The sequence below is a fragment of the Mesocricetus auratus genome, unplaced genomic scaffold, assembly GCF_017639785.1.
Source record: "Mesocricetus auratus isolate SY011 unplaced genomic scaffold, BCM_Maur_2.0 Super-Scaffold_100015, whole genome shotgun sequence".
NCBI classification, from domain to species: Eukaryota; Metazoa; Chordata; class Mammalia; order Rodentia; family Cricetidae; genus Mesocricetus; species Mesocricetus auratus.
This window is the reverse complement of record NW_024429198.1, coordinates 27919280-27945739: the sequence shown is the minus strand read 5'-3', so window position 1 is coordinate 27945739 and position 26460 is coordinate 27919280. Positions and strand designations below refer to the sequence as shown.

The 26460-nt window shown below is 46.8% G+C and overlaps 1 protein-coding gene and 1 long non-coding RNA gene across 2 annotated transcripts in view; one reads left to right on the top strand and one right to left on the bottom strand.

Annotated features, from left to right (window-relative positions):
• Window positions 1-5843: 5843 nt before the first annotated feature.
• LOC121144315 lies at window positions 5844-20467 on the bottom strand. The gene is made up of 4 exons (XR_005881642.1): window positions 19681-20467; window positions 10004-10154; window positions 8086-8254; window positions 5844-5902 (listed from the first exon to the last, which is right to left on the bottom strand). It is a non-coding gene; the product is annotated as an uncharacterized LOC121144315 (long non-coding RNA).
• Window positions 20468-20558: 91 nt separating this feature from the next.
• Window positions 20559-26460, top strand: part of Ube2ql1 (ubiquitin conjugating enzyme E2 Q family like 1) — a 39478-nt gene continuing 33576 nt past the window's right edge. The window contains exon 1 of the mRNA XM_040757728.1: window positions 20559-21893. Coding sequence (XP_040613662.1) covers window positions 21096-21893 — 798 coding nt within the window. The 5' untranslated portion in view covers window positions 20559-21095. The remainder of the gene's footprint in view (window positions 21894-26460) is intronic.

The window sequence follows — 26460 nt, the reverse complement described above, 5'->3', positions numbered from 1 at the left end:
GTTACCTTCAGACTTAGAAGTGACACACGGGTGCACAGTTGTTCCCAGAACAGATTCTGCCAGGATTTCACACATGTACTTTCTAGAGCTAGAGAAGGCTGGAAATGGAAGCCACAGCCATCTAGAGTGAGCAGGAAGTGCATGAGGAAGATATGGAACCAGTGTCTTTTGTGTTCACAGACTCCTTCGTGAGAGGAATGTTCCCTTGTGTCGCTATGCAAAATGTCGCAGCTGGGCGACTTAAAGAGCAGAACCTACTGTCACCCAGTTACACAGAGTAGAAATCCAACGTGAAGTGTAGGAGATAGGAGAGACGCCTGAGCCTTGTTCTCTGCTGCCTCTCCCTGTGTCTCTCTTCTCAGATCTGCATCCAGGTTCCACTTCTTTGTGTTTTCCAATATACCAAGTGTTTTTAGTTACTTCTTTGAAATTGTCATTAAATGTAATTTCATCTCTTTCAGTCCCCCTCTCATCCCTCCCCCCAGATCTACTCTCCTACTCACTTAACTTCGGGGCAGCACAAATTGGACCCAGTGGGTTTTTTTAATTCCCACATCTTAAATGAGTTCTAGTCCATACTAGACTAGGACTCATCCAACTACTTTAATCTAACGTCCTTGTTAGGGCCCTGTCTTCAGATACTGTCTGACCCACAGTGAGGTGCTGATGGAGACTATGATTTCAAAGGATGGTGAAGAGGAGTGACTAGAAGCTCTGGGGAGGCTGAGGAGACTGCTCAGTAGTTAAAACCACTCTCTACTCTTGAAGAGGACTTATGTTCAATTCCCAGCGCCCACCTGGAAACTTACAAGCTATCATACTCCAGGCAATCCATAGTCTCTTCTGATCTCACCATACACACTCTGAGTACACATTCATACATGTAGGCAAAACACTCATACAATGAAAGCAAAAGAAATATGTAAAAAGTAATTTTAGGGGAGACACAGTTCATTCATTCTACACCTCGGACATGGGGATATGGAAGAGTAGACACAGCCTTCCCCTCACCCAAACCCATGAGTTCAGACAAAGTTGTGTTGAGCTAAAGCAAATTGCCACAGCGTTCTGTGATGTGTTTTGCCAAAAGCAGCTTCTATACATAGCTAACAGCAACCTACAGTAAACAAGATGGTGCTGCCCAAGTGTGCCTTCCTGTAACTAAGCTACTGATCTCAGCCAATCACAGCTGTTGCATTTTAACCAATCACAAACCAGCTACTAGCCAGACCATGTTTACCAAAGGAAAGTGCCCATTGTAACCAATCGCATTGTTTCTACACATCATTTCCTTCTCTCGGGCTATCAATAGAACTTCTCTGTGTGGAGTCCATTCTTTAATCTGAAAGGATTCCTGATTCTAAAAATTTTGTGTAAATTTTGCTAAATTGAGCTGGTTCCCATATTTCTTATAACTGTTGAATTATCTGAATAATTGTCACTCCTAAGAAGCCGTTAAGAAGTGAGATGAGGCCATTGTGGGAAAGATGGAGGGGTCCATTTTTAACTATTCTTTCTTATTTGTTGAGAATTTTATACACATATACAATGTGTCTTGATCATATTCATACCCTTCAACTGATTCCCATCATATACCCCTCACGACTTCATGTGCTTTTCTTTTCTTTTTCTTAATAACCAAATTAGTGTTGCCCATGTTTGCATGAGCATAGGTGTTGTAATTTAAGAAAAGCAGCTGGTGAGAGAAAGATGCCATGAGACAGGATTCAAGCAGAGGGGTTTTTATTAGGGAAAGGGATCATAAAAAGGAGAAAGGGGAGGGGTTAGACTGGCCTCTGGGGATGGGAGCAGGTGGAGAGAGGAAAGGGGGGAGAGAGAAAAGAGAGGAGGAAGAGAGAGAGATGGGAGGTGGGCCGGGCCTTTTGAAAGGGAACATAGTGAATAGGCACTCTGTGTCTGCAGCTGAGGGTGTATCCTGTCAGAACCCCAAGAGCAGGCCAGTATGGATGCCTGAATACTAACAGTGGGGCCATCCACCAGGACATAGTCAACCAGAGGGTCCACACCAGTGAGGAAGACTTATAGTCCCCTCTCTGAGCAGCCATCCAATTAACAAGCATTCCTCAGCTGTGGGTGGGGTTTTGTGAACCTCTCCCGCCCCATGCTGGGATCTAGACTGGCTTGCTCCTATGCAGGTCTTGTACACATAACCTCAGCCATTGTGTTTTCATGAGTGCAGCAGTCCTGTCACGCCCAGAAGGCAGTTTCTCAGCTATGCTCCCAACATCTGAGTCTTATAGTCTCCCTGCCTCTTCTTTCCAGATATCCCCTGAGGGAGGCAAGTGGGGTAGGAGTCAGGAAGAACTGAGTGCCTGGTGGAGGTTCATGAGAGGGTGATAGTGGGGACCAGAGGACAGGAATGTGGGTTTGATTCCATCTGCTTTTCAGCCTGAAAGTGAGCCTGGTGCTAGGAATAAACAGAAATATTTCAGCTTGCACACTGGTTGTGAGCGAAGTAGATTGACCAGAAAGACCCTTCAGGGTGCATTAGTCAGGGTTCTCTAGAGGAATAGAATTTATGATGCCAATCTAGAGAGAGGGAAGAGCAGGGGACAGGAGAAATTTATTAGAATGACTTTCAGGCTATTCCAGCTAGTTCAACAATGGCTGTCCACCAAAGGAAGGTCCAAAAAACCAGTACTTGATCAGTCCACAAGGCTGGATGTCTCGGCTGATCTTCAGGGTAAGGGAGTCCCAGAGAAGTCGGCTATAATCAGACTAAAGGAATGGACTTGCTAGTGAGAGAGAGAGCAAGTGGTCAGAGAGAGCTAGCTTCCTCCTTCCACATCTGCTATATAGGCCGACGGTAGATGTGGCCCAGATTAAAGGCGGATCTTCCCACCTCAAAGCTCCGGATCAGAAGTGGGTCTTCCCATTAAAGATGGCTTAATTTTAAAAATCCCTCACAGGTATTCCCAGAGGCTTCCAGATATAGTTGAGCAGACATCTAAGAATAGCCATCACATTGGGCCAGCAAGAGGGCTCAGTGGGTAAAGGTGCTTGCCACCAAGCCTGATGATCTAAATGGGAAACCCCAGGACACACAGAGTGGAAGGATAGAACCAATTCCTGCAAGTTGTTCTCTGACCTCCTCATTCATGTCATAGTTCATGCTCATACACACACACACACACACACACACACACCACTTTCAAAAAATGAATTTTCTCATCTTGAACAAGTCCCCTTCTCAAAGCCCCTTAGAAAACCATGAATATCCTCTTAAATTCTCTAAGTTACAGGAACTTCTAAATTCCAAAAATCCCAGTCAGAACCAAAATGCCTTTTATATAATAAATTTGAAAATAAAAGGGAAATATTAACAGACATTTTTCATGAATTCCAATAAGGATATGCTCTGCTCAGAGACAGCCTAATTATAAAGCTGCACACTAAACTTCCAGTCCAACAGAGTTATTCTTCCCTATCAGGCAGATGGTAATTGCTTTTAAAAAATATACGTGTGTGTGTGTGTGTGTGTGTATGTGTGTGTGTGTGTGTGTGTGTGTGTGTAACTCACATCTTTGTCTGTTTGTAATTTCTTTGGAAGAAGTAATATCTATCTTTTTAAATTGCCTATTTTTTTATTCTGCAAAAGCTAACTCTGAATAAATTATCTTCTTAGGAAAATATTGCTGTCCTAGGCCAGAATTTTAAAGGCACTAAAAAAATAAAACAGTGTTGTTTTCTCCAAAATAAAAACAAATGAGACTGCAATGTGATAGTAAGAGTGAGGGAAGTGGAAACTTGCTACCAGATCCTTGTGAATGCAGAATGCAAAACCAAATTGCCTACCAAAGTACTCGCTCTTTCATACCCCACAGGAAAATGGAGGTTTGTGCATATTATGGACAACTTTGTGTGACTGCTCTTAGGCTTTCACCAGAATGACTCAGTTTCTTTGAAACTGGGACTCAGACCAAGTGTCTCAGCTCTCCCTCTTTCCCAATGTGATGGTTGGTCTCGTCAACCTGACGACTTTTAGAGTTACAGGGTTACCTAGGGAACACTCCATTAGATGTGTCTGGATGTCCATACCTCTGGATGTGTCTGCAGGTGCATTTTCCGAGAGAAGATCTATCCTCGAATTGAGTAGTGCCTTTCTATGGGAGGCCTGGTTATGAAGAGTCCAGGGGAAAGGCAGTGTTACCTCCTGAGCAAGTGTCCCTATCACCTATCACCGCTGCCACCATCTTCCATGGGAGATCTGGATTCTTCAGCATGTCAGTGTGTATCCAACACCAGAGAGTCACCAGTGAGCTCCACAAATATAATGATGCTGCACAAAGTGAGAAACGAAAGAGCTCGGAGACACTGTACCCAAGCCCCAGAAGTGTAAACACTTCCAAGTGCACACTGAGATCATCTCTCCTCCAAGACAAGCTTACTAAAAACCATGACCTTACAACTGACTGAATTAACAACACTAGTTTCTAAGTCTCATCTTCAAATGGTGTCTATAGCAATCATGAGATCATTGACTGTAAGAGTGGGATCATGTACCCAGGCATGGGATGTGAGGGAGAACTCTGATGAGTCTGAGGGTATTAAATTTTGAGGTTCTTATTGATTCCCTACCTTTGGTGGCATTTCCAGGCCCAGCCCCTGTGATACTGCCCTCCCTGCCCTAGACAGAGGTAAGACAATCCCACTTTGTCTTTGGAACTCATAGTTATAGTCACAAAAGAGGTGCCAAGTGAGGCAAGTCTAATGTTTCTCAGGGTCCACCCATCCTTACCTCTGACCTCTAGCCAGACTCATTCCAGTAGGTCCCTATCTACAAGATATTTCACAAAAACAAGTATTTTGCCAGTGTGTGGGCAAGAGTAATTTCATTTACTTAGTAATGGAAACTCTGCAGAATATGATTGCCACATGCTGGTCGAAAGACGATCAGACAATAGGGAAATTAAGGTATTGATTGATTTCCTTATCACTGTGACCAAATACTAACAAAGGTCAACTTAAGGAAAAAAGGGTTTATTTCAGCTCATGGTCTGGCAGCTGTCCATCATGGCAGAGAATGAATGGCAATGGGAATGAGGTATCCAGTTGTATCACATGTGCAGTCAGAAAGCAGGAGGCAAATGCTGGGGTTTAGACGGATTTCTTCTTCACGTTTGGTCAGGTCAGCTGTTTCTATGGGCTTCTCCAGCCTGGTCTTGACCCCTTTACTCATCCCTCCTCCCTCTCTACAACTGGATTCCAGGAGTTCAGCTCCATGCTTAGCTGTGGATCTCTGCTTCTGCTTCCATCAGCTACTTGATGAAGGCTCTAGGATGACATATAAGGTAGTCATGAATCTCATTATAGGGGAAGGGCATTTAAGGTAGCCTCTCTACCATTTAATTGTTCTTTTTTATTTTATTCCTTTTTTCCTTAGAAACAATCATATTTTACATATAAATCCCCCTGTTCCCTCTTTCCATGTTCTCCACAGACCCCACCCAACCCACATCCCAATCACTCTCCAAGGATAGGATCTTAAAGTCTGTCACATCATTTGAGGGAGGGCCTTGACCCTCCTCCATGTATCTGGGCTGAAATAATATCCCTCCATAGGGAATGGGCTCCCAAAGTCCATTGTACACTAGGGATAAGTACTGGTTCCACTGTCAGAGGTACCATAGATTTTCCAGGACTCGTAGCTGACACTCACATTCAGAGGCCTTGGTCCGGTCCAATGTTGGTTCCCCAGCTTTACAACTGGGGTCTGTGTGCTCTCACTAGGTCAGGTCAGCTGTTTCTGTTGGTTTCTCCAGTATGGCCTTGACTTCTATGTTCATCCCTCCTCCCTCTCTACGACTGGATTCCATGAGTACGGCTCAGTGCTTAGCTGTGGGTGTCTGCTTCTGCTTCCATCAGCCACTGGATGAAGGCTCTAGAATGGCAATTAAGGCAGTCATCAATCTCATTATAGAGGAAGGGCATCAAAGGCAGACTTTTCTTTACTGCCTAGATTCTTAGTTGAGGTCATCTTTGTGGATCTCTGAACATTTCCCTAGTGCCAGATTTCTCTTTAAACCTACACTGGCTCCCTCTATTAGGTATCTCTTTTCTTGCTCTCCTCTATTCCTCCCCTGACTCAGTCTTCCTGATCCCCCTTGTTCTCCTGCCTCCTCTTCTCCCCTTCTCCTTTTCCTATCTCCCCCCCCCCCATCACGTGCTCCCAATTTGCTCAGGAGTTCTTGTCCCTTTCCCCTTCTCTGGAGGACCATGATGTGTCTCTTAGGGTCCTCCATGTTTCCTAGCTTCTCTGAAGGTATGAATTGTAGGCTGCTAATCCTTTGCTCTATGTCTAATATCCATATATATATGAGTGTGTACATACCATGTTTGTCTTTTTGTGACTGGGTTACCTCACTCAGGATGGTTTCTTCCATCCATTTGCCTGCGAATTTTAGGATTCCATTAATTTTTTTTACTGCAGATCAATACTCCTTTGTGTAAATGTACTACATTTTCTTTATCCATTCTTCAGTTGAGGGGCATCTAAGTTGCTTCCAAGTTCTGGCTATTACAAATAATGTTGCTATGAACATAACTGAACAAATGTCCTTGTTGTATGTGCATCCTTTGGCTATATGCCTAAGAGTGTAATTGCTGAATCTTATGGTAGACTGATTCCCATTTTCCTGAGAAACCACCATACTTATTTCCAAAGTGACTGTACGAGTTAGCACTCTCACAAGCAGTGGAGGAGTGTTCCCCTTTCTCCATATCCTCTCCAGCATAAACTTTCATTTGTGTTTTTATTTTAGCCATTCTAACATGTATAAGATTGTATCTCAGAGTTTTTTGATTTGCATTTCCCTGATGGTTAAGGATGTTGAACACTTTCTTAAGTGTCTTTCAGTCATTTTAGATTCCTCTATTGAGAATTCTCTATTTAGTTCTGTACCCCACTTTTTATTTGGATTATTTGGCATTTTGGTGACTAGCTTCTTGAGTTCTTTGTATATTTTGGAAATCAGCCCTCTGTCAAATGTCGGGTTGGTGAACATCTTTTCCCATTCTGTGGGCTGCCGTTTTGTCTTGTTGACTGTATCCTTTGCCTTACTGAAGCTTCTTTGTTTCAGGAGGTCCCATTTATTAATTGTTGATCTCGGTGTCTGTGCTACTAGAGTTATGTTCATGAAGTGATCTCCTGTACCAATTTGTTCAGGGTACCTCCCACTTTCTCTTTTAAGAGGTTCAGTGTGGCTGGATTTATGTTGAGATCTTTGAACCATTTGGACTTACGTTTTGTGCATGGTGATAGATATGGACCTATCTGCAGTCTTCTACATGTCAGCATCCAGTTATGCCAGCACCATTTGTTGAAGATGCTTTCTTTTTTTCCATTGTATAATTTAGCTTCTTTGTCAAAAATTGGGTGTTCATAGGTGTATGGGATAATATCTGGATCTTCAGTTTGATTCGATAAGCCTACCTGTCTATTTTTGTGCCAACACCAAGTTATTTAATTGTTCTTGAGCTGAGGTAACGACTAAATTGTAAATCAAAATGGGAGGAGACAGCCATGTTCTATATAATGTTCCTCTATTGTGTTGTGTTCATTGAAATCATTGCTGTGTTTGATAAACTAAGATGTCTTGACTTTTACTCCTAGTTAACATCCACTCTAAGTTGAGGTAAAATTGGGTTTATTTTTCTCCAGCCTGTTCGTGTACATTTGGAAGGATTCTGTCCTGGGCTCTCCTCTCTGCCAGTGTGTTCATCCAAGAGGCGAGGTTCTCATCCCTCAGACACCTAAAACCCTCCCCTCAGTCCTGTGTTAGGAGTTCTGGGGAAGCATAAACACTGAAGGAAGATATGGCACCTTTGAGGTCTCTGCTGGCAAATAGCAGTTATTGCCTATTCTTCCTCACAGGGCATTTTCAATGGTGATTTCTCCACACAACTGACTGTGGGGTTATGTCCCCCATATCAGTGAGGGAATTCCCCTGAGCTGACTTCCTGAGTCGAGACACACTGAGAGCCACGAGGAAGGTTGCATACACAATGCTGTCCATTTATAGTCCAAGAAGCCAGTCAGGTGAGGGTTTGGTGAAGGTTGCTGACCTGCCTGTCTGGTGGCCTGAACTGTTCATGGAAAGCTCCAGGGATGAAATGTCTGAAGAGAGTTCCACAGGCTGGGGTGTGACCAGGACACAGGCTTTCCACTGGAGTATTTGTTCTTGAATTAGTTAATTTCATCCAAAATGGATTCAACAGCTCAACAAAGCAGCTCCTGCAAATATCACAGCAGACGGAATCTTCTCTCACACCTCTGGTTCTAGTTCCTTGTTTGAAAGTTTCATACTGTATATAATGTTTCATACTGTATATAATGTTTCATACTGTACAATGTTTCATACTGCATACAGTGTTTCATACTGCATACAATGTTTCATACTGCATACAAAGTTTCATACTGCATACAATGTTTCATACTGTAAAAGGTTTCATACTGCATACAATGTTTCATACTGTATACAAGGTTTCATACTGCATACAAAGTTTCATACTGCATACAATGTTTCATACTGTAAAAGGTTTCATACTGCATACAATGTTTCATACTGCATACAAGGTTTCATACTGCATACAGTGTTTCATACTGCATACAATGTTTCATACTGTATACAAGGTTTCATACTGCATACAAAGTTTCATACTGCATACAATGTTTCATACTGTAAAAGGTTTCATACTGCATACAATGTTTCATACTGCATACAAGGTTTCATACTGCATACAGTGTTTCATACTTCATACAATGTTTCATACTGTATACAATGTATTTTAAGCATACACATTTCCCAGTTGCCTTCAAGCTCCTCCTGCCACATCCTTCTCCCAATTCCATGTTCTCTTTCCATGACCCAGTGATCCCAATCAGTGCTGTCACGGTATGCATGGATGTTAGGTCATCCACAGAAGCATGGGCAGCCTATCAGGGGTCACAGCCACAGAGAAAACTGATTGCCTCTCCCAGAAAACTTGAGCTGCCAAAGCCCCTCAGTCAGGAATGGAAAGATATTCCTCCCACATACTAAAATTCTCTCTCCCTCTGCGGAGAGATGAGCAAAGGGGTCAAGACCATGCTGGGAAAACCCACAGAAATAGGTAACCTGAGCAAGTGGAAGCTCATGGATCCCAGTCTGACAGCTGGGGAACCAGGATAGGTCAGAACCAAGCACCCTGAACTTGAGTGATAGTTGGGGGGCCTGGGCAGTGTATGGGGCCTCTGGCAGTGGAACCAGTATTTATCCTTAGTGCACAAATGTGCTTTTGGAGATTATTCCCTATGGAGGGATACTCTCTTAGTCTAAATATAAGGGGGAGGGCCTAGGTCCTGCCCCAAATGATGTGACAGACTTTGATGATCTTCCATGGAAGACCTCACCCTCCCTGGGGAGTGGATGGGGAGGCATGGGAGGATGGGAGGGAGAGGGAACTGGGATTTGTATGTAAAATGCGATTATTTTTAACTTAAATAAAATTGTATTTAAAAATTCTCTCTCCCTCTATTCTTTCCTTTTCTTCACTCTCCCAGTCTCCTCTCTCTCTCTCTCTCTCTCTCTCTCTCTCTCTCTCTCTCTCTCTCTCTCTCTCTCTCTCTCTCTCTCCATCCCTCCCTCCTTTCCTGCCCTCTCTCTCCATATCTTCCTCCCACCTTCCTGTTTAGCACTGTTCTTCAGGCCTTGGGTTGTGGTTCCTCTTTCTCAACTGTTTGGTGCTGTTTTGATTTCTGAGATGCTAACTGTTAGGGGGGGCTCACTTACTGACTTGGGGGGGGCAGTTCTGATTGAGAACTGGACCATTTCCACAAGGAGTAAAGTGGTATTTTTTTCCTGTGGGTGGCCAATTTCCAGTTCATCCTGAGGCATGCAGCTGCACCCATGTTTTCTCCTGGATGTGAATTCCTGACAGGAAGCCTCTTAGCCTGTTTTTGTTTGGTTTTTACTCTACTTACATCATCATCTGTCTTACTTACTTTTCTCTTGCAGTGATAATATACACAGTGACCGAGGAAACTGGGTTCACAGGTCCAGAAGATTAGCATCCACAGTAGTGAAGCAAAAGCCAGGTGGCAGGAGTAGTGGAGAACTCTCATTTCAAACCCCGACCTGAAGGCAGGGAGTAGCCTGGCAATGATAAGAGGGTCTTTTAAAATGTCAAAAGCCCACCTCCACTGACACACCTCCTCTAGCAAAACCACACCTCCTAATCCTCCCCCAAGGAGTCCCACCAATTGTGGACTAAGTATTCAAGCATATGAGCCCATGGGAACTATTCTTATTCAAACAGAGAGCTCCTGCTGCCAACACTCTGGAATATCTATTGTTTCTGCTGTAGTCTTCCAGAGATTCCTCTGAGACCCATGCTCACAGGTGAGCTTCTCTCATGTTCTCTAGCAGTTAATGTTAATGGGAATGTAAAATGCTACAGTCACTTCAGGAGTGTCTGGAATTTTGCCATGAAGTTAAATATATAACTACCCCTTGACACAGCTAGGTCATGCTTTGCCAGCTATAAAGAAAAGTAAAACAGGATCATTTCAGGAGCCATATGTACAGTAGCCGAAGCCAGAAGCAAGCCAAACATCCTCCAACAGCAAGATGGGAGAACATTCTCTGGTGTCTGCACCCAAGGAACCTTTCCAGCCATAAAAACCAGACTATCCCACACACAAGAGAAGCCAGCTTCAGCTTGAGACTATAGATTGATTGATAGATGCTAGAATTGTGAGAGCTCATTTTGTGTTATTCTATTCACATGTCACTTGCACAGATAGATGAGGAGAGAGAGAGAGAGAGAGAGAGAGAGAGAGAGAGAGAGAGAGAGAGAGAGAGAGAATGTAAAACAAACTTATGGTGATAGGAACCAAAGCAGGTTGCTTATGGTGGTGGGGTAGTATGGGCTTGACTAGAATATTGTATGGGAGAACTTTCTAGAATGATGATGGAAATCCTTCATGTCTTGATTGAGGTATTTCCTAAATTACATATGTGCATATTTTTGAAAACCCAGAGTTATGCAGTTAAACTCTGTGCCTTCCAGTGCAGGCAAATGAATGCTCTTATTTTAGACAATTTTAAAATCAGATTCTAGTACCAAACTGCTACCAGAGTCAGAGAGTTTATTCTCTATTGTATTTTTCAAAACTGACACTGTAGCAGCAGACGTAATGACAGCAAAATAAACACCAAAAGCATCTATTCCATCCCAATGCTCTGAGAGTATGTAATATAACTGGGATACACATTCCTTGTTTCAACTAATTAGGGGATTTTACCCACCACCCTCAGCTACTGGGAAGTCGAATCAACTTTCTTTTCTCAGAATACTATGCTAGAACCTATATTTAGACCTAGCATTGAAGGTGACATGGAATAGAGACACTATCTTGACACAATGTCAGCTGTCATCTCGCACTTCCACACAACCGGAGAGCAACTGTCTTTGCCTGAAGCAAAGATGAAAAGGGCAGGAGGAATGAGACTACTCTTCTGGAAGTCTCTTTAGGATTAAGCCATTTCTTCCTCAGAAAAGAATGTATGACTCATCACTCAACTGGCACAGAGAACCTGCATCCCATAATGGCAAAATCTTCTCAGATCCTTCTTCCCTGCTCAAAAACTAAGCTCAGCCCACAACAAACAGCTGAGGGAGCCACATAGGTACTGGGTCCTCCCGAGCCTACAGACCCACCTATGCGAGAACCTGACCAATAGACATCCCAAGGTCACAAATGAACAGTGGAGCTGTGATGCTCCTAACAGATGCCACAGTGACCATGAAAGGAACCCATCAACCATGCGGTGCTCCAGGGCAACTCCATGGTCATGACCTAGGTGTGAGCTTGCACCATGAAAGCGTGTCAGCAAATTTCTCAGGATTGCAGCCCCTTCTACCTGCTTCTTCAACATGTTCATTCTTTCTTAGGTCCTTGAACACCCCAGCATTTTATGTCCAATTATCTGGGTTAAACTCTTCTATTGGAATACACAGTGTAACCAACTCAGGGCTTCCTGTAAGGAATGTATCCAAACACAGACTAATCAACTTTGAACCTGATCCTGGTCACTGTGTCAGTGCCACTCAGAAAGGGCAGTAGTTAGAGAAAAGCAGCTGCCTCAAAAACCCCACAAAAAAAACAGACTGTGGTGGCCCCAGGTAAAGGCTTGAACAAAAGAAAAACTCTGTCCTTGAGTGCTGTGGAAAGAGTGATACCAACTACGAGAAAGAGGAGGTTGCACTACTTGTGAAACAGTGAGAGGATTTGCAACTGTTTATATAGGAGACAGACAGACAGAGAGACAGAGAGAGTAAGAGGCAGGGAGAAGAGAATAAGCACAGAGGGATATCCTGGAATGTCCCTAAGAAATGAACATAACTCAAAGAACTATAGTCTTGACCTTGTTGAAAACCAGCCTCAAGGATCTGAGTCTTGAGGTTTCAGACTCTATAAAGTACTTTAAAGTCTCAATCTTGCCACGCCTGTCATCAAAGAGTTAGATTGTAGCCTGGGAATAAGGAAAATACCTGATAGGGGATGTCCTTCTGTATCTATGTTTCTCTTATTGGTTGATGAATAAAACACTGATTTGTGGGTAGCCAGGCAGGAAGGAGAGGTGGAGCTACCAGACCAGGAGAAGCCTGCGGGTAGGAAGTCAGAGAGGCACTGCCAAGAGACACCATGCAGCTGAGGAAGGAGTAACAGGTCTGACCCTACTCCAGTAAGAAAAGACCATGTGGAAATACTTAGATTAACAGAAATTGGTTAATAATTTCTAGCTAGCCAGTAAGAAGCCCTAGCCATTGGCCAACAATTTTATAATTAATATACCATCTGTGTGTTTATTTGGGGCAAATCGGCTGTGGGACCTGACAGAACAGAAACCTCCATCTTCAGACAACTGGGATGGCTTGGACTTTGAGAACCAACATCCTCACACTCCTGGCCACCATTAACACACAAGTCCTTCCCTTCTGACCTGGCAGGAAGAGTCTCCTGTCTGAAGATGCAGGGCTGTGTATCTATTTCCTCTGGACTGCAGCATGCCCTCCTGGAGAGAGGGAGGTGACTCACAAAGCTCACAAGACTCACCACGCTGTCCTAAAGTGACAGTAGTGAGCACCTGTGGAAGAGAAGGCTCCTGGGTGGGTGCCACCTGTGAGTTTCACAGAGATTCCAATGGTGCAGCGTTCATGAGTGACCACCCCAGCAGGAATGGGGTTTTTGGTGACATTCCAACTCAGTTCACCCATGCTCCCAGAAGTAACAATTAAACTTACTGTCTCACCAAGCTAGACTTAGAGAGAATTCTTTCTTTGGCCTACCAGTACCCTCTCTATCTGATGTACATAGGCAAAGATGGCCCAGTAAGAGAAATACAGCATCCAGTGCTGACTCTACCCTTGAGAAGGGTTTACCTGTTCTCTATTGTCAAACCAGTATCCACCAAAACACCAGGGCACCAATGCTGTGTGTGCCTCAAGTAGAGGAAGATTACATCCTCAAGAAATCACAGGGCAGTGTCAATCAATCCTTGCAGGAACCTGTGTCCCAACCAAGGGCAGTAGGGAGAACTGTTCTACCATAGGTGAGAGGAAAGGCTAACAAAGAGAACAGTTGTGTGTGGTTGGAAACCTATGCTTTAGGTTTTTTTCTCCCTGGAAAAAGGGAAGAACACACCAAGTAGTTATCCAACACCAAAATGCTCAACCCTGAAAACATACGTCCAAGTAACATTATACAGATTGAGAAGGTTATATTTATGCATTTAATAATACATACGCATATAGATATATGTGTGTAACAGCAATCAATAAAAAAGAGGCCATGAATTTGAGACAGAGTAGGGAGAACTATATGGAAGGGTTTGTAGGTAGGAAAGGGGAGGGGGAAATGATGTAATCTCAAAAACTAAAAACAAAAAACAAAAAAAAAACATTTAAGTCCACCCTATGCTCATTGGCCCCCGCTTATTTCTAGTGAGAACTTATCTGGACATACGCTGTCCTTCCCCAGGCCACTCTGTAGCTGGAAGGAAGTGGGGTCCACCACAGGTGCTGTATAAATGGCCAGTGACTGGAGTTGCTACGGAAAAAGTGTTAACTACCCTTTCTTATTACATGGGAGAGAAACAAACTTTTTCCATTGACTCTAGTTAAAGCATCCTGGCATGCTCTACTGAACATGAGACAGGTTATTGAAAAGTATGAATTCTGCTAGGGAGTTGTGTGTTATCTAAAATCCATATTACTTGTGTTAACCAAATTTTCTTCTAGATTCTGCGTAGTTACTTAAGTCCAAGTCCTGCTAGTGATTCTCCCAGAATGCACTCTCCTGAAAGCCTCCCTCTCAGTCTTCTGTTGCAACTTCCCCTAACTGGTCCAAACTGGTGAGGTGATAAATAGTCCCCTTCCCGAGTTAGGCTTGGGTGGAAAGCAGCAAACACGTGATCACAGAGACGGAGGCTTTGAGAGGGGAAAGGCCATGAGAGCCCACGGATTAGGGGAGAATGAGCGGCACATAGCACCAGGCAGGTGTGAATGAGCACTGTGTGCCAACACTATTCTGAGCAGGGACAATCTAATGCACGCAGGAGGCGTAAAATCAGCCCTTGGTCATAAGCAATGGGGGTCATCTCAGCCCATTGCGATCAGAAAGGAACACACAGAAACCACCTTAAGAAAGTATAATCCAGCTGGGTGTGGTGGCACATACCTTTAATCCCAGCACTTAGGAGCCAGAAGCAGGCAGGTCTCTGAGTGCCAGGCCAGCCAGGAGCTGCACAGTAAGACACTGTATCCCCCTGCAAAAAAATCTACAATAGGGTCATAAATATCTAACTGTAAACTATGAAGCCTACAATGTAACCCAGGCTGATCTTGGGACGATGCCAGAACCATCATCCCTGAGTTTCAAAGCCCTGTGAGGACTCTCAATGCTAATACCTCCAGAAGCAGGTGACCCTCCACAATCACACCTTTTGGACTTGTCTCTTCACCCTGAAGCTTCACTGTAGGAATCAGATTGGCCCAAACCAGATCACATGTCTGTGCCCATCTGCAAAGTGATCTGGGCAAGCGAGTGCCTAGCTTTGGGAAGGAGTGGTTATATCTATACAGACACCGTATAATTTACCCGCTGTTTCATAGTAAATGGTCCCAAAACATAGTGCAGAAGGTGATGCCACAACCCAGATTCGGAGAAACTTTCAGGTCTTGGGGAGTCAGCTCTCCCTCCCATGACCTGTATGTATTCCAGGCAGGACATGGACTTTTCTGATCTCTGACATCTGTGCTGGGAAGTGAAGGGCTGGTCTTTCAATTCAAGAATACCAGCAAAAGTGAGTATGTGTCCACCCTGTTTTGAGCAAATGCAGAGTGATTATGTCACATTCCCTGGGGTTTCCAGGGTCTTTGATGTAGCTAGAAAATGACAGAGATTCCCTCTGCGGAGAGCTCGTTCTGGGAAAGCAGAGCTTTCCTCCCATCAGCCCCACAGTGATGGCATGCAGGGGCTCATGGAGATGCGGGTACAAGCACCACCCAGAGCCAAAGCTGGGGAGTTAAATCCTGGCTTCCCCCTGGGACAGCTCGACCTCTTTGCTTTTAGTTCACCTGCCTTTAAAACTGGGGTGGGCACAGTGCCTACACAGTATCGTTGCTGTGGGAACTAAGCAGGGGCTGTTCACAAAGTACGTGGGGTGGTGCTTACGGTGTAGTTCATGCCAACTAAACGCAAACTTGGCTGATGAGATGGTGAATTGGTCCTGTGACCATGTAATAGCACAGATGCATAAAAAGAAGCATTCATGTCAACGTCCACAGTGACCTTAATATGTGTCCATGAGGACAAACAGCACGTGCGAATTTAGGGCAGGTATTTCTTGACACAATTACTTTTCATGTCTTACTGATCTTGAGATTGGAGTTCGTAAAGGAAATAACCCAAAACACTGGGGGGGGCAGTCATTTTTATTATTTATTTGTCTGCTCACTCACTGAAATTGTCTTGGTTTGTAGTTCAGGCTGACTAGGAACTCACCATCCCCCTGCCTCAGCCTCTCAAGTACTAAGATCATAGACATGTACCACTATATCTAGCTCTTGGAGGCCATCCCTGTACAAGGCAAAAAATAAATTCACAAACCCTGTTCTGTCTTTGTAAAAACTTCACCTAGAGAGTTGACATCTAGGACCGTTGATTGAAGGCTCATGGGGGAAGCCATCGGCAGGTGCGGCTCATTCTCAGTGCTCTGCCTATGTGGTGACCATCTTGGTTCCCTCCCATTCATGATTTCACTATCAGTTGTCCTGTGCTCTGACTGTGGATTCCCTCGCCGCCCCTTCCTCTAGCTGTCATGATGAGACCCATAATTCTCCTTTGATGTTACCATGTTCAACGAGATGCATTCCAGCCAGCTATTCTAAAGTTGTAAACTTAATCATTAATAGGATGTTTTTAACGTCCATTCATCTTCACTGTGAGTTTAGAATAACCTTTCCCAATGGTTGAGAATCAAGCAAATGGGGAGCGATTGTAATGAAATGTGTCTCAACACATATTTGGATGGAATTGATGTCTTCATTCTTCCTGTAAGGTATAACTTTCTGGAATCTACCAGATTCAAAGTGAGGCAGTGAGCAGCCCCATAGTCCCGCCCCCTTGAAGCTTGCCTACCATGGCCAGCATCCTGCAGCTTACATCCATTGGCTGGAGAGAACAAAGACAGGCAGCAGCATCTACCTGCTCTAACACAGTAACTACCATTCACAATGCCCTCTCTGGTCCTTTCTTCTCAGTGTATCAAGTGTGTCATTGTAGCTACTGTGCAACACTATAGACATCACCCTTCACTCTGCCAGCTCACTTAAAGGTTTTATATGAACTATAAATACTCCCAACCCCTACATAATCTGTGTAACTATTATGACACTACTACATGGTGAGTCCCCAGTTGGAATGTGTGTGACTCTCTTAAACATCTACACTTACAAATATGGGTTATTTTTTTATTTTTAACTAACATTTAAATAAAATTTGGCTTTAGATTTTGATTTAAAGATTTTATTTTATTTTTAATTATGTGTGTGCATGCATGCGCACTTGTGGAGGCCAGAAGAGGGCATCAGAAACTCTGGAGTTGGAGTTACAGATGTTTATGAGCCACCATGTGGTTGCTGGGAATCAAACTCAGGTCCTCTGGAAGAGCAGTATGTGCTCTTAACTACTGAGCCATCTCCCCAGCCCTGGCTTTAGACTTTTATAGAGTTGGTGGTCCTGGATTCTGTAGGTTATGCGGGTGACACACTTAACCCTGGTGCCAGCCAGTCTTGATTAAACCTCTTGTCCAGAATCAGCATCAATCCTGATCATTTCACTCTCTGACCGTGTCTACAACAGACACATTCATTACGTAAATGCTGTATCACTCTGCCTCTGTTGCTACAATGAAACTCCTGGGTCACTTGCAAAGAAAAGAAGTTGTTTTGGCACATCATTTCAGCAAGTTCAAAATCAAAACAGCATGGCACAAGTTCTTTCAAGGGCCCTAACTGCCTGTGTCATATCATGGTGGATGGCCTTCCAGTGGGAGTATTTACAGATGAAGCCAAAGAACAATAATAATGTCCCACTAAGCCCATCTCTCCTAGTTTAAGGATTACAACACGTGAACCCTTGGGGGGATACACCATATCCACATCAAACAACTACCATAGAGAATAAGTGCTCTCAGAAGCAGGTGCAAATCAGTTGCTGTCTGGGATTTCCAATGGCAATCCTGTTCCAGGGGGATGGACGCATCTCTGCCCAAGTTCTCTGGTTTAGAGACCATGGCAATTGCATTCAGCTCATCTCCTCTGCTGGGTGTAAGGCACAGCAAATCAGTCTCAGGCCAGTTGGTCAACAGCAAGCCTGGGGGCTTGGACCTGGAGTAGTATAGGGTCACCATGACACGCGTCCCAGCATAGACCATCCCTCTTAGTATATGGCAGTGTGGAGCCAGCAGCTGGGTCTCTTTAGAACTCAGTTTCTTTGTCAATAAAATGTGTCTCAGAAAACTTGGGAGGGCTTCTGCGGGCACAATTACATAAGGCACAGACTGTGATAATTAATATTGATTATCAACTTGGTGTGATTTACAATCACCATGGAATAATAGTTCTGGGCATGTCGATAAGGGCATTTCCAGAAAAGTTTCCCTGAGCGAGGAGGAGCTATCCTGAATGTGGCTGGCATTGTGCGGTGAACCTGGGTCCCTGACTTAGTAACTATGGAGGATGGCAGAAAGCAAGATGAATTTGACTCTGCTCCCTGGCTGTAGATACAATGTGACCAACCTGCCTCTGGCTCCCACCCCCATGCCTTCCTCACCATGATTGACTGTGCCTGAAAACTGTGGGCTAAAACAATTTTTTTCTTCTTAGTTAGGATTACTATTACTGCGATGAAACACCATGATCAAAAGCAAGTTAGGAAAGAAAGGGTTTATTTCATTTGCATTTCCGTTTAACAGTTCATCATCAAAAAGCAGTGAGGACAGGGACTCATGCAGGGCAGGAACCTGGAGGCAGGAGCTGATGCAGAGGCCATGGAAGGGTGCTGCTTACTGGCTTGCTCCTCATGGCTTGCTCAATCTGCTTTCTTACAGAACCCGGGACTGTCACCCCAGAGATGACCCCCACCCACAGTGAGCTGCATCCGTCCTCCCTCATCAATCACTAAGAAAATGCCCTAGGACTTGCCTGGAGCCATATCTTACAGAGACATTTTTTCTGAGTTGAGGCTCCCCCTTGGGGAATACTCTAGTACGTGTCAAGTTGACATAAAACTAGCCAGCACACCTTCCTTAAGTTGCTTTTGCCATTGTTTTGTCAGAACAATGAGAAAAGCAGTCGATACTGACGCCCCTGGCCAGTCTCTTTCCCTCCAGCTTTTCATCATTTTATGCAGCGTGCATGCTTAAGGGAAGTCGCTCTCAGGAAGCTGCAGGCAGATATTTCTACCCTCTTGCTCTTCCTTAGTGATGATGAGGATGAGGATGAGGATGAGGACAAGGACAATGACAGGGGTGGTGGTGATGCAAAATGATAAAAATAAGAGAATGGTATAGAATGAACTCATAAACAAAGCAATCAGGAGATTAGGACAAAGAGACCTTGGGTCAGCTTTGCTCTGATTTAACCAATAGACTGAGTTGTTCTTAGTCCAAAACACTGTGTGGTTCCTGCTGAAAGCCAAAGGACTGCCAGGGCCTCTGGGGAACCCCCTCTCCTAAGGCAATACCAGGTGTCCATGAACCTTCTGCTCCTCTATGCCAGTTAGGCTGGCTCTCCCGTTACATATCTATCCCCAATTCCGAATTCCAAAACCCTTCCGCTCTATGCCTTCACAGTGACCTCACCAGTTATTTTCCACGCTGAAAATTCAAAAGCTGGTAAAAGATGTTGGAAGCAGAAAGGCAACATGCTGGCATCCAGAAGGAACAAGAACCGAGCGAGCGGCTCCCGCTCCTCGGCATCCACAAACCCCACGCCAGTTAGGGTGGGATTGGGATATTCTCTGTACTTGAAGGATTGGTTTCGCCTTCGCATTTGGGCTACACACCCAACACACCGGACGCTTCACGGTTTGAACTAATCTGACATACATACCTTTTAGTTGGAATTTTCACCAGATTTTAAGTGTGAGTTTCCACGCAGGGAGGGCTGGGAATCTGCAGGTGGAAGGCGGATACCTCCCTTATGCGAGCACTGGGGAAGTCCCTCGCGGACGGCGCTGGGGGCGAGGGAGGTCCTGTTCAGAAGGTCCCTTCTCACCCTAGGCTCCGGTCAGCGGCAGAGAAGACATTTGATGTGCTTCTCCGTAGCATTTTGGAAAGCCGCCACTGCTCACAGGCTGGCCACGGAAAGCCAGAGACTCTGATGCCAGCAGGCAGGAGGGGAGAGGCCCAGTGAGGTCTAGGTGGTTTGGCTAAAGGTTTGCTTTTACTCAAGTCGTGACTTGGAGGCTGTGCTTTAGGTTTGCGGCTGGCGTGGCCTCTCATCCCGCTCTCGGATCGGATTCTTTCATCTGTCCTTAAGAAAGTGTCCCTCCTGCCTTCCTTCGCTCCCACCCTCCCAGAACTGTTGCGTAGAAACATAGGGTTCGTCCATCTGATTGGAAGGATTAATAAAGAGGTAGATTTCCACCCTTCCACTCTACGTTGTCCTAAGGAGGTTAAATGGGATATGAGACCGAGACCCCGACACGGCATCCAGAATTAGGGACAGAAGAACGCAGTGGTTCTGAGACCCTCTTGGCTTGCTCAGGCCAACCCATCTCTGGCTCCCCGGCTCAGGCAGCTCTCACGCAGCCCAGAGCAAACGGTGCGGGCACGCACTGCTGTCTCCCCCCCCAGCGGCCGCGCGTGTGTCACCGCAGGAACCCGGCGGCGGGGGTGGCACGGCTCAGTCAAGCCCGCGGCTCCGCCCCGCGCCCCCCCCCCCTCCCGACCGGCAGTGCCGCCCCCTCCGCGCCGCGCTGGGCTCAGACGGAGCAGCCGCCTCTGCAATGTCAGCAGCCGCAGCGGCGGCGGCGACGAGAGCGGCAGTGGCCCGGGCCCCGCGGTAGCCGCCAGCGCCGCACGGCCCGGCAGGCGCATAGTGCGACTCCGAGGCCACCTCGCAGCCTCCGGGAGCTGCGGGCGGCTCTGCGCGCCTTGGTGCTGCTCTCAGACTCCCGGCCAGCCGGTCTGTGGCCGCGCACAAAGGACCACGGACACCGGGCGTCCGGGGACTGAGCCCTGGGACCGGCCAGGGACAGTAACGGCTCCGCGTCTCCACGCCTCCCCCTCCCCGGGCGGCCGGAGCCCTCGCCGGAGCAGACCCGTCATATGACAGAGGCGACACAGCGGCCAGCGAGCGCCGGTGCTACCAGCTCCGCTGCGCCACGGCCGCCGGCTCCTGAGGTGGCCCTCGCCGCGCCCCGCTGAGCGGTCGCCTGCCGCCGCCCCAAGCCCCGCGTGTCCCAGCTATCTGCCTCCTGGACCAGGAGTCCCGGCGAGCCCCCGGCCAGAACCGAGCCTAAGATGGCCACGCTGCTCCGCAAAATCGGGCTCATTCGCCTGCACAACCGGGACACGGAGGACCCCAAACACCACCACAACCACCGCGGCGGAGGCGGCGGCCAGCAGAGCGCGTCGCTGCGCGGCAAAGGCGGCGGCAAGAGCGGCAGCCACAAGCAGCAGCAGCAACAGCAGCAGCAGCAGCAGCAGCACCCCGGGGGCGCGGGCGACGCCAGCCCCGGCCCCGGCAAGGGCAAGAGCAAGCGCGCCGCGGAGCTGGCCGCTCGCGACAAGCAGCCGCAGCCGGCCGCGGGGGCGGCGGGGGCGGCAGGCGCCGGGGGGCCCCGGGAGCGGGCGGCGGGCGCCAGGGCGGGGCCGGGCCCCGCGGTGGCCGCGGCAGCGACAGGCGGCAGCCTGGTGCCCGCGGCGCGCCAGCAGCACTGCACACAGGTGCGCAGCCGGCGGCTCATGAAGGAGCTACAGGACATCGCGCGCCTCAGTGACCGCTTCATCTCGGTGGAGCTGGTGAACGAGAGCCTCTTCGATTGGAACGTGAAGCTGCACCAGGTGGACAAGGACTCGGTGCTGTGGCAGGACATGAAGGAGACCAACACGGAGTTCATCCTGCTCAACCTCACCTTCCCCGATAACTTCCCCTTCTCGCCGCCCTTCATGCGGGTGCTTAGCCCGCGGCTGGAGAACGGCTACGTGCTGGACGGCGGCGCCATCTGCATGGAGCTGCTCACGCCGCGCGGCTGGTCCAGCGCCTACACCGTGGAGGCCGTCATGCGCCAGTTCGCTGCCAGCCTGGTCAAGGGCCAGGTAAGACTGCGGAGTCAGTGACTGGGGTTTGGGGTGAGTGGGGGGTTCGAGGCTAGGCCGCGATGGGAAGCGATGTCTGACCTCTCTAGGGGCAAGTGAGAGCTAATCCAGCTCATTCTGAACAAACCTGCTTGGGGACGCTTGGTCCCAGTGGCCTCTGCTTCTTTTCCCTAAGGGATTTCTTCCTGTCGGTTTCTGCATGGCAGTCCCCTGGTTTCCAGAGCTGGCCTTATTAAAAACGTGGGCTTCTCTGGCTTGCCGGTTCTCTTGCTTTCTGCTTTCTGCTTTCTGCTCAGAGCCTTGACCCTATATCCTCCCTCCTTTCCTCTACTTCTCCCCGAGGCTGCACGTCACTCTCTCTTCCTCTTCCACCTCTGAAGGTTCTTCTTCCCTCCGCCTTCCTTCCTCACAAACCCCTTTCCCGTTTCCTCCCTCCTGGGTTTCCCATACTCTTCCCTCTTCTCCATTTGCCCTCCTGTCCACTGTCTGTTTAACTGGTCTCTGGTCAGAGTGATTACCATGAAGGTATGAACTTTTCCTGAAGCCTAGGACCTAAGATTCCAGCTCAGCACATCACACACAGGCACATAAGCAAGCAAGCGCGTGTACACACACACACACACACACACACACACACACACAGCCTCATGAAAGCACATATATATACACACGTGCACAAGCGCGCGCACACACACTCATCCATAAAAGCACAGACACCCACACCCCCCCCACACACACACACATTTCTTCTTCAAACCTCTACGGTGGACTGATTCAGACCAGACCAGCTGCCTGCTGCTGAGCTCCTCCCCTGCCCCCTCCTTCCAGCAGCGTCCCCCTTCTCCCCCCCCCATGTAAAGATGAAAAGTTCTCTACAGAAGTATGGTTCCAGTCTGTGTTAGACCCCATCCAGGGAAAGCTGTCCTGGCCTCCCCCTTCTCGGCCTGGCGCTTGCACCTTCAAGGAACATCTCTGGAGTATACGCTGGGCCTCAGTCTGCTCAGAACTTGTTTCTTCTTGTTGTTAACTTGCCCCGCCCCCATGGGTTGGAAACTAAAGATTCAACCAAGCACAGAGAGGAATGCTAAGCAAGTTACCTGAGCCTCCTCACCTATTGCATCATGGGGCTACTGTACAGAGATAGAACCCCAAAACTTATAGGAGATAAATGGATTTTCTGAGCTACGTCTCCCCCCAGCTGCAGGGAAGAGTATGATGGGTTTGTTTCCTTGTATTCTGTGTTCTTGGCCACATTCAAATCTACGGTGGGCATTTCCTAACATCGTTTTGTCAAATCGCATTTCTTTCCGGCGTGCATGTCTTCAATATTTCCAGAGAATTCTCATTTTCTTTAAAAGACCGCCGGGACCTCCACGTGATCTCTGTGCAGCCGTTTCTTCTTCCCCAGGGCCTGTCTCTGCCCCTTTCGCTGCAGGGGCACACACTAATCAAACAGAGCTTGTTCTGCCCATTTCTCTCAAGGCTGGATGCCTGGGATTTAACAAAAAGAGGAGGAAAAGGAATGGAAAGGCATCCCATTGCCAGCAAGAAGGTCCCTGCATCCTGAGCCATCCTGCCAGTCCACCTTTTCCAGGGGTCACATTCCCCGTAGGAGCAGGCTGGGCATGAGGGCTCCAGAGCAAGCGCTATAACCGCTATACCCTCTATACCCACGCAGGCCGATGCTTTGCAGCCTATCTCCTTGATCCCACCCTGGCTGCAAAGCATCGGCCTGAGGCTAGCTCTATTTCCCAGTGGGGATTGTATGGATACATTAGGAGACTGGTCCCCAGGAATGCCATGATCATTTGCTTCTCAATCACTTCTTCTTCTCAGGGAAGATGACTTGCAGGGTCAGAGAAGAGGAGGGTAATTTGCCCCATAGCCTCAAGTCTATGTCGTTTTGAACTTGGGGGATAGTTAAGGTTCCAGGCTGCATTCTGAGATTCAGGGAAGAAACGATTTTAAATGAGAAAGTGTCTTGATAAACAGTTTTTACAATTCTTGCTTGACGCCGCAAACAACAACTCCTTCGACGTCCAGGTCTTGGCGTATGTGTTCTATAAAGAAACCGAGAGTCACTGCAGATGAGAGCATTTCTCACTGAAAATAAAGTTAGCAGCATTTTCTTCCACAATCTGACAAGCAATTAGACCCCGCTCCTTCCATCTTGCAGGTTGCCTTGTATCACCTGATGAGACCCAGTACATTTTATATGATGGCCAAGACTTGGGACTTTTTAAAACAGCCATTTCCTATCCCCTGGCTTCAACATACAGTTCTCCGAAAGGGACTGATATGTGCTACACATGAAATATTCAGGTGCAGTGAAAGAATTAAAGAGATGAATTGCCATTAAAGTTTTAAGGACTAGGGTATGACAGGACAGCAGCCTCTCTGGTTACCTGAGGACTGTGATGCCTTGTTCCCTTTGCAGATCAGAGACCAAGGGCTGTTCACTGCACATGTGGTAGTTTTCAAACTATTCCCATAGGTAGAGGTGATGTGAGTTGGACCCATCCAAACACTTGGTTAACTGTTCAAAGGAAGCAGGGTTGCTACTCACCTACAATCACTTGAAAGGGCTGTTACAATCTAATGGTGCTATTCCTCTGTCTGTTTGCATTTCTTTTTTTCTTTTTTTTTTGTTTGTTTGTTTGTTTGTTTTTCCAGACAGAGTTTCTCTGTGGTTTTGGAGGCTGTTCTCGAACTAGCTTGTGTAGACCAGGCTGGTCTGGAACTCACAGAGATCTGCCTGCCTCTGCCTCTTGAATGCTGGGATTAAAGGCATGCGCCACCACGGCCCAGCTGCATTGCTTTTTAGGGTTTGTTTTCTTGAGCTGCAGTTAGAAAAGACTTGTTTGTCCCTTTCACAGGAGGGCACTAACTTAACTCTCTGAATTGAGGAAGCACCCATCCAGTGTCTTCAGAAAAATCTCAAGGAGTTTAACGTGTGACATTCAAAAATATTTGGTTGACAATGTTGTCTGTAAAGTCAAAAGCTCAGATTTGTCCTCTGTGTGAAGAATTCAGGAACTTCATGAAGCTTTGCCTGGGCTGAATGGGTGTCTTCTATTTCCAAAGTGGCTTTCACATTGAGCTGTGGATTATTCTGAATTAAATGAATGCATTTGTCTCTTCTATGCTATATTCTGTGTATAAGGAGACATAAGCCTCTTAACCTGCTTATGACTAAATCAGGGAATTCTAAATAGGGACATTGTTTTTTTTTTTTTTTTGAGATGATACTGAAACTCAGGACAATCTTCTTGCAGCAACTTCCTAAATGTTGGGGTTAACCCTCCACATTCATCGAGAGGGGTTTGGGGTGATGCTTAGTTCTCTACAGTTGGATGAACAGTTTCTGGGCCTTTGAGATAATTCAGTGCAAGAGTTAAAAGCTTTTAGAGTAGCGTTTGCCTCCTCTGTCATGCACAGAGCCATAAGAATATAACTTTTAACTCCAATGTGATGGTGTTAGCATCAAAAAGCTTTCAGAATTCTGGCTGGGCGTTGGTGGCACACGCCTTTAATCCCAGTACTAGGGAGGCAGAGGCAGGCAGATCGCTGTGAGTTCGAGGCCGGGCTGGACCGATACCCTCCAAAACAATACAGAGAAACCCTGTCTCATAAAAACCAAAAAAAAAAAAAAGCTTTCAGAATTCTGTCTTGGAACTGAAGGAAGCGGCAGTGGCATCATAGAGCTTGCACCAGCAGGCATCACAAACAGCTTGCACTAGCAGACATCACAACAGTGAAACTTGAAGTTCGGAGATTACTGAGAGCAGAACCTACAAGTCTAGGCCAACTGGCTCCAAGAATAAAGAGGAGAGCCGGGTCACAGAGTGCCTCCAACCTCACCAGCATAGAATGGGGCATATGTGATGGTCACATGAGTGGCCAACAGCCCTCTCACGTCTGCAAATAAAAGGCACTTGATTATGCCCTAGCTCAGGGTTCTCTTCAGACACTTGCACACCTCCTGAGTGCCCCCGTTTTAATTAATTAGCTATGATTGTCATCAGAGAACCAGATGGCCCCTGAATGACAGTTCCTCTCCCTTCCCTGTCCCCTCAGAACTGAGTTTCTGCTTTACAAACAGTAGTGACAGCAACAGCTAACATTTCCTGTTTTCATTCCACAGTGTGGCCAGTCTGAGCACAGCAGCCACCAAACCTTCCAGGGGTATTCCTGACAGGACCACTATCCAGGTGTGAAAGCCATGGCTCCTTGGAGTCAGGACAATCTAACTGTCCACTTCATGTTTTCATAATGCCTCAGAGGCCAGACTCTTGAGTCAAAGGTGTAAAAAAAGGCAGCATCTCATGCTGGGCCACCTGAATACCCTGGCTGATTCCAGGTGGCTATTCATTCATTGCCACCTGCATAATTATCACTGTCACCCACATAGAAGCAGCAGTAACCAGCTCCCTGCAAAAAGTTCACAGGCCCTCGGGACCAAACCATCCTCAAGTCTTAGTGTTTGGATACAAGCTGGTAAGCCACTGAAGCAGTGCCATGTTTCTGAGATTTTACTGATGAGGGAGGGGCAAGAATCACCGCTTAT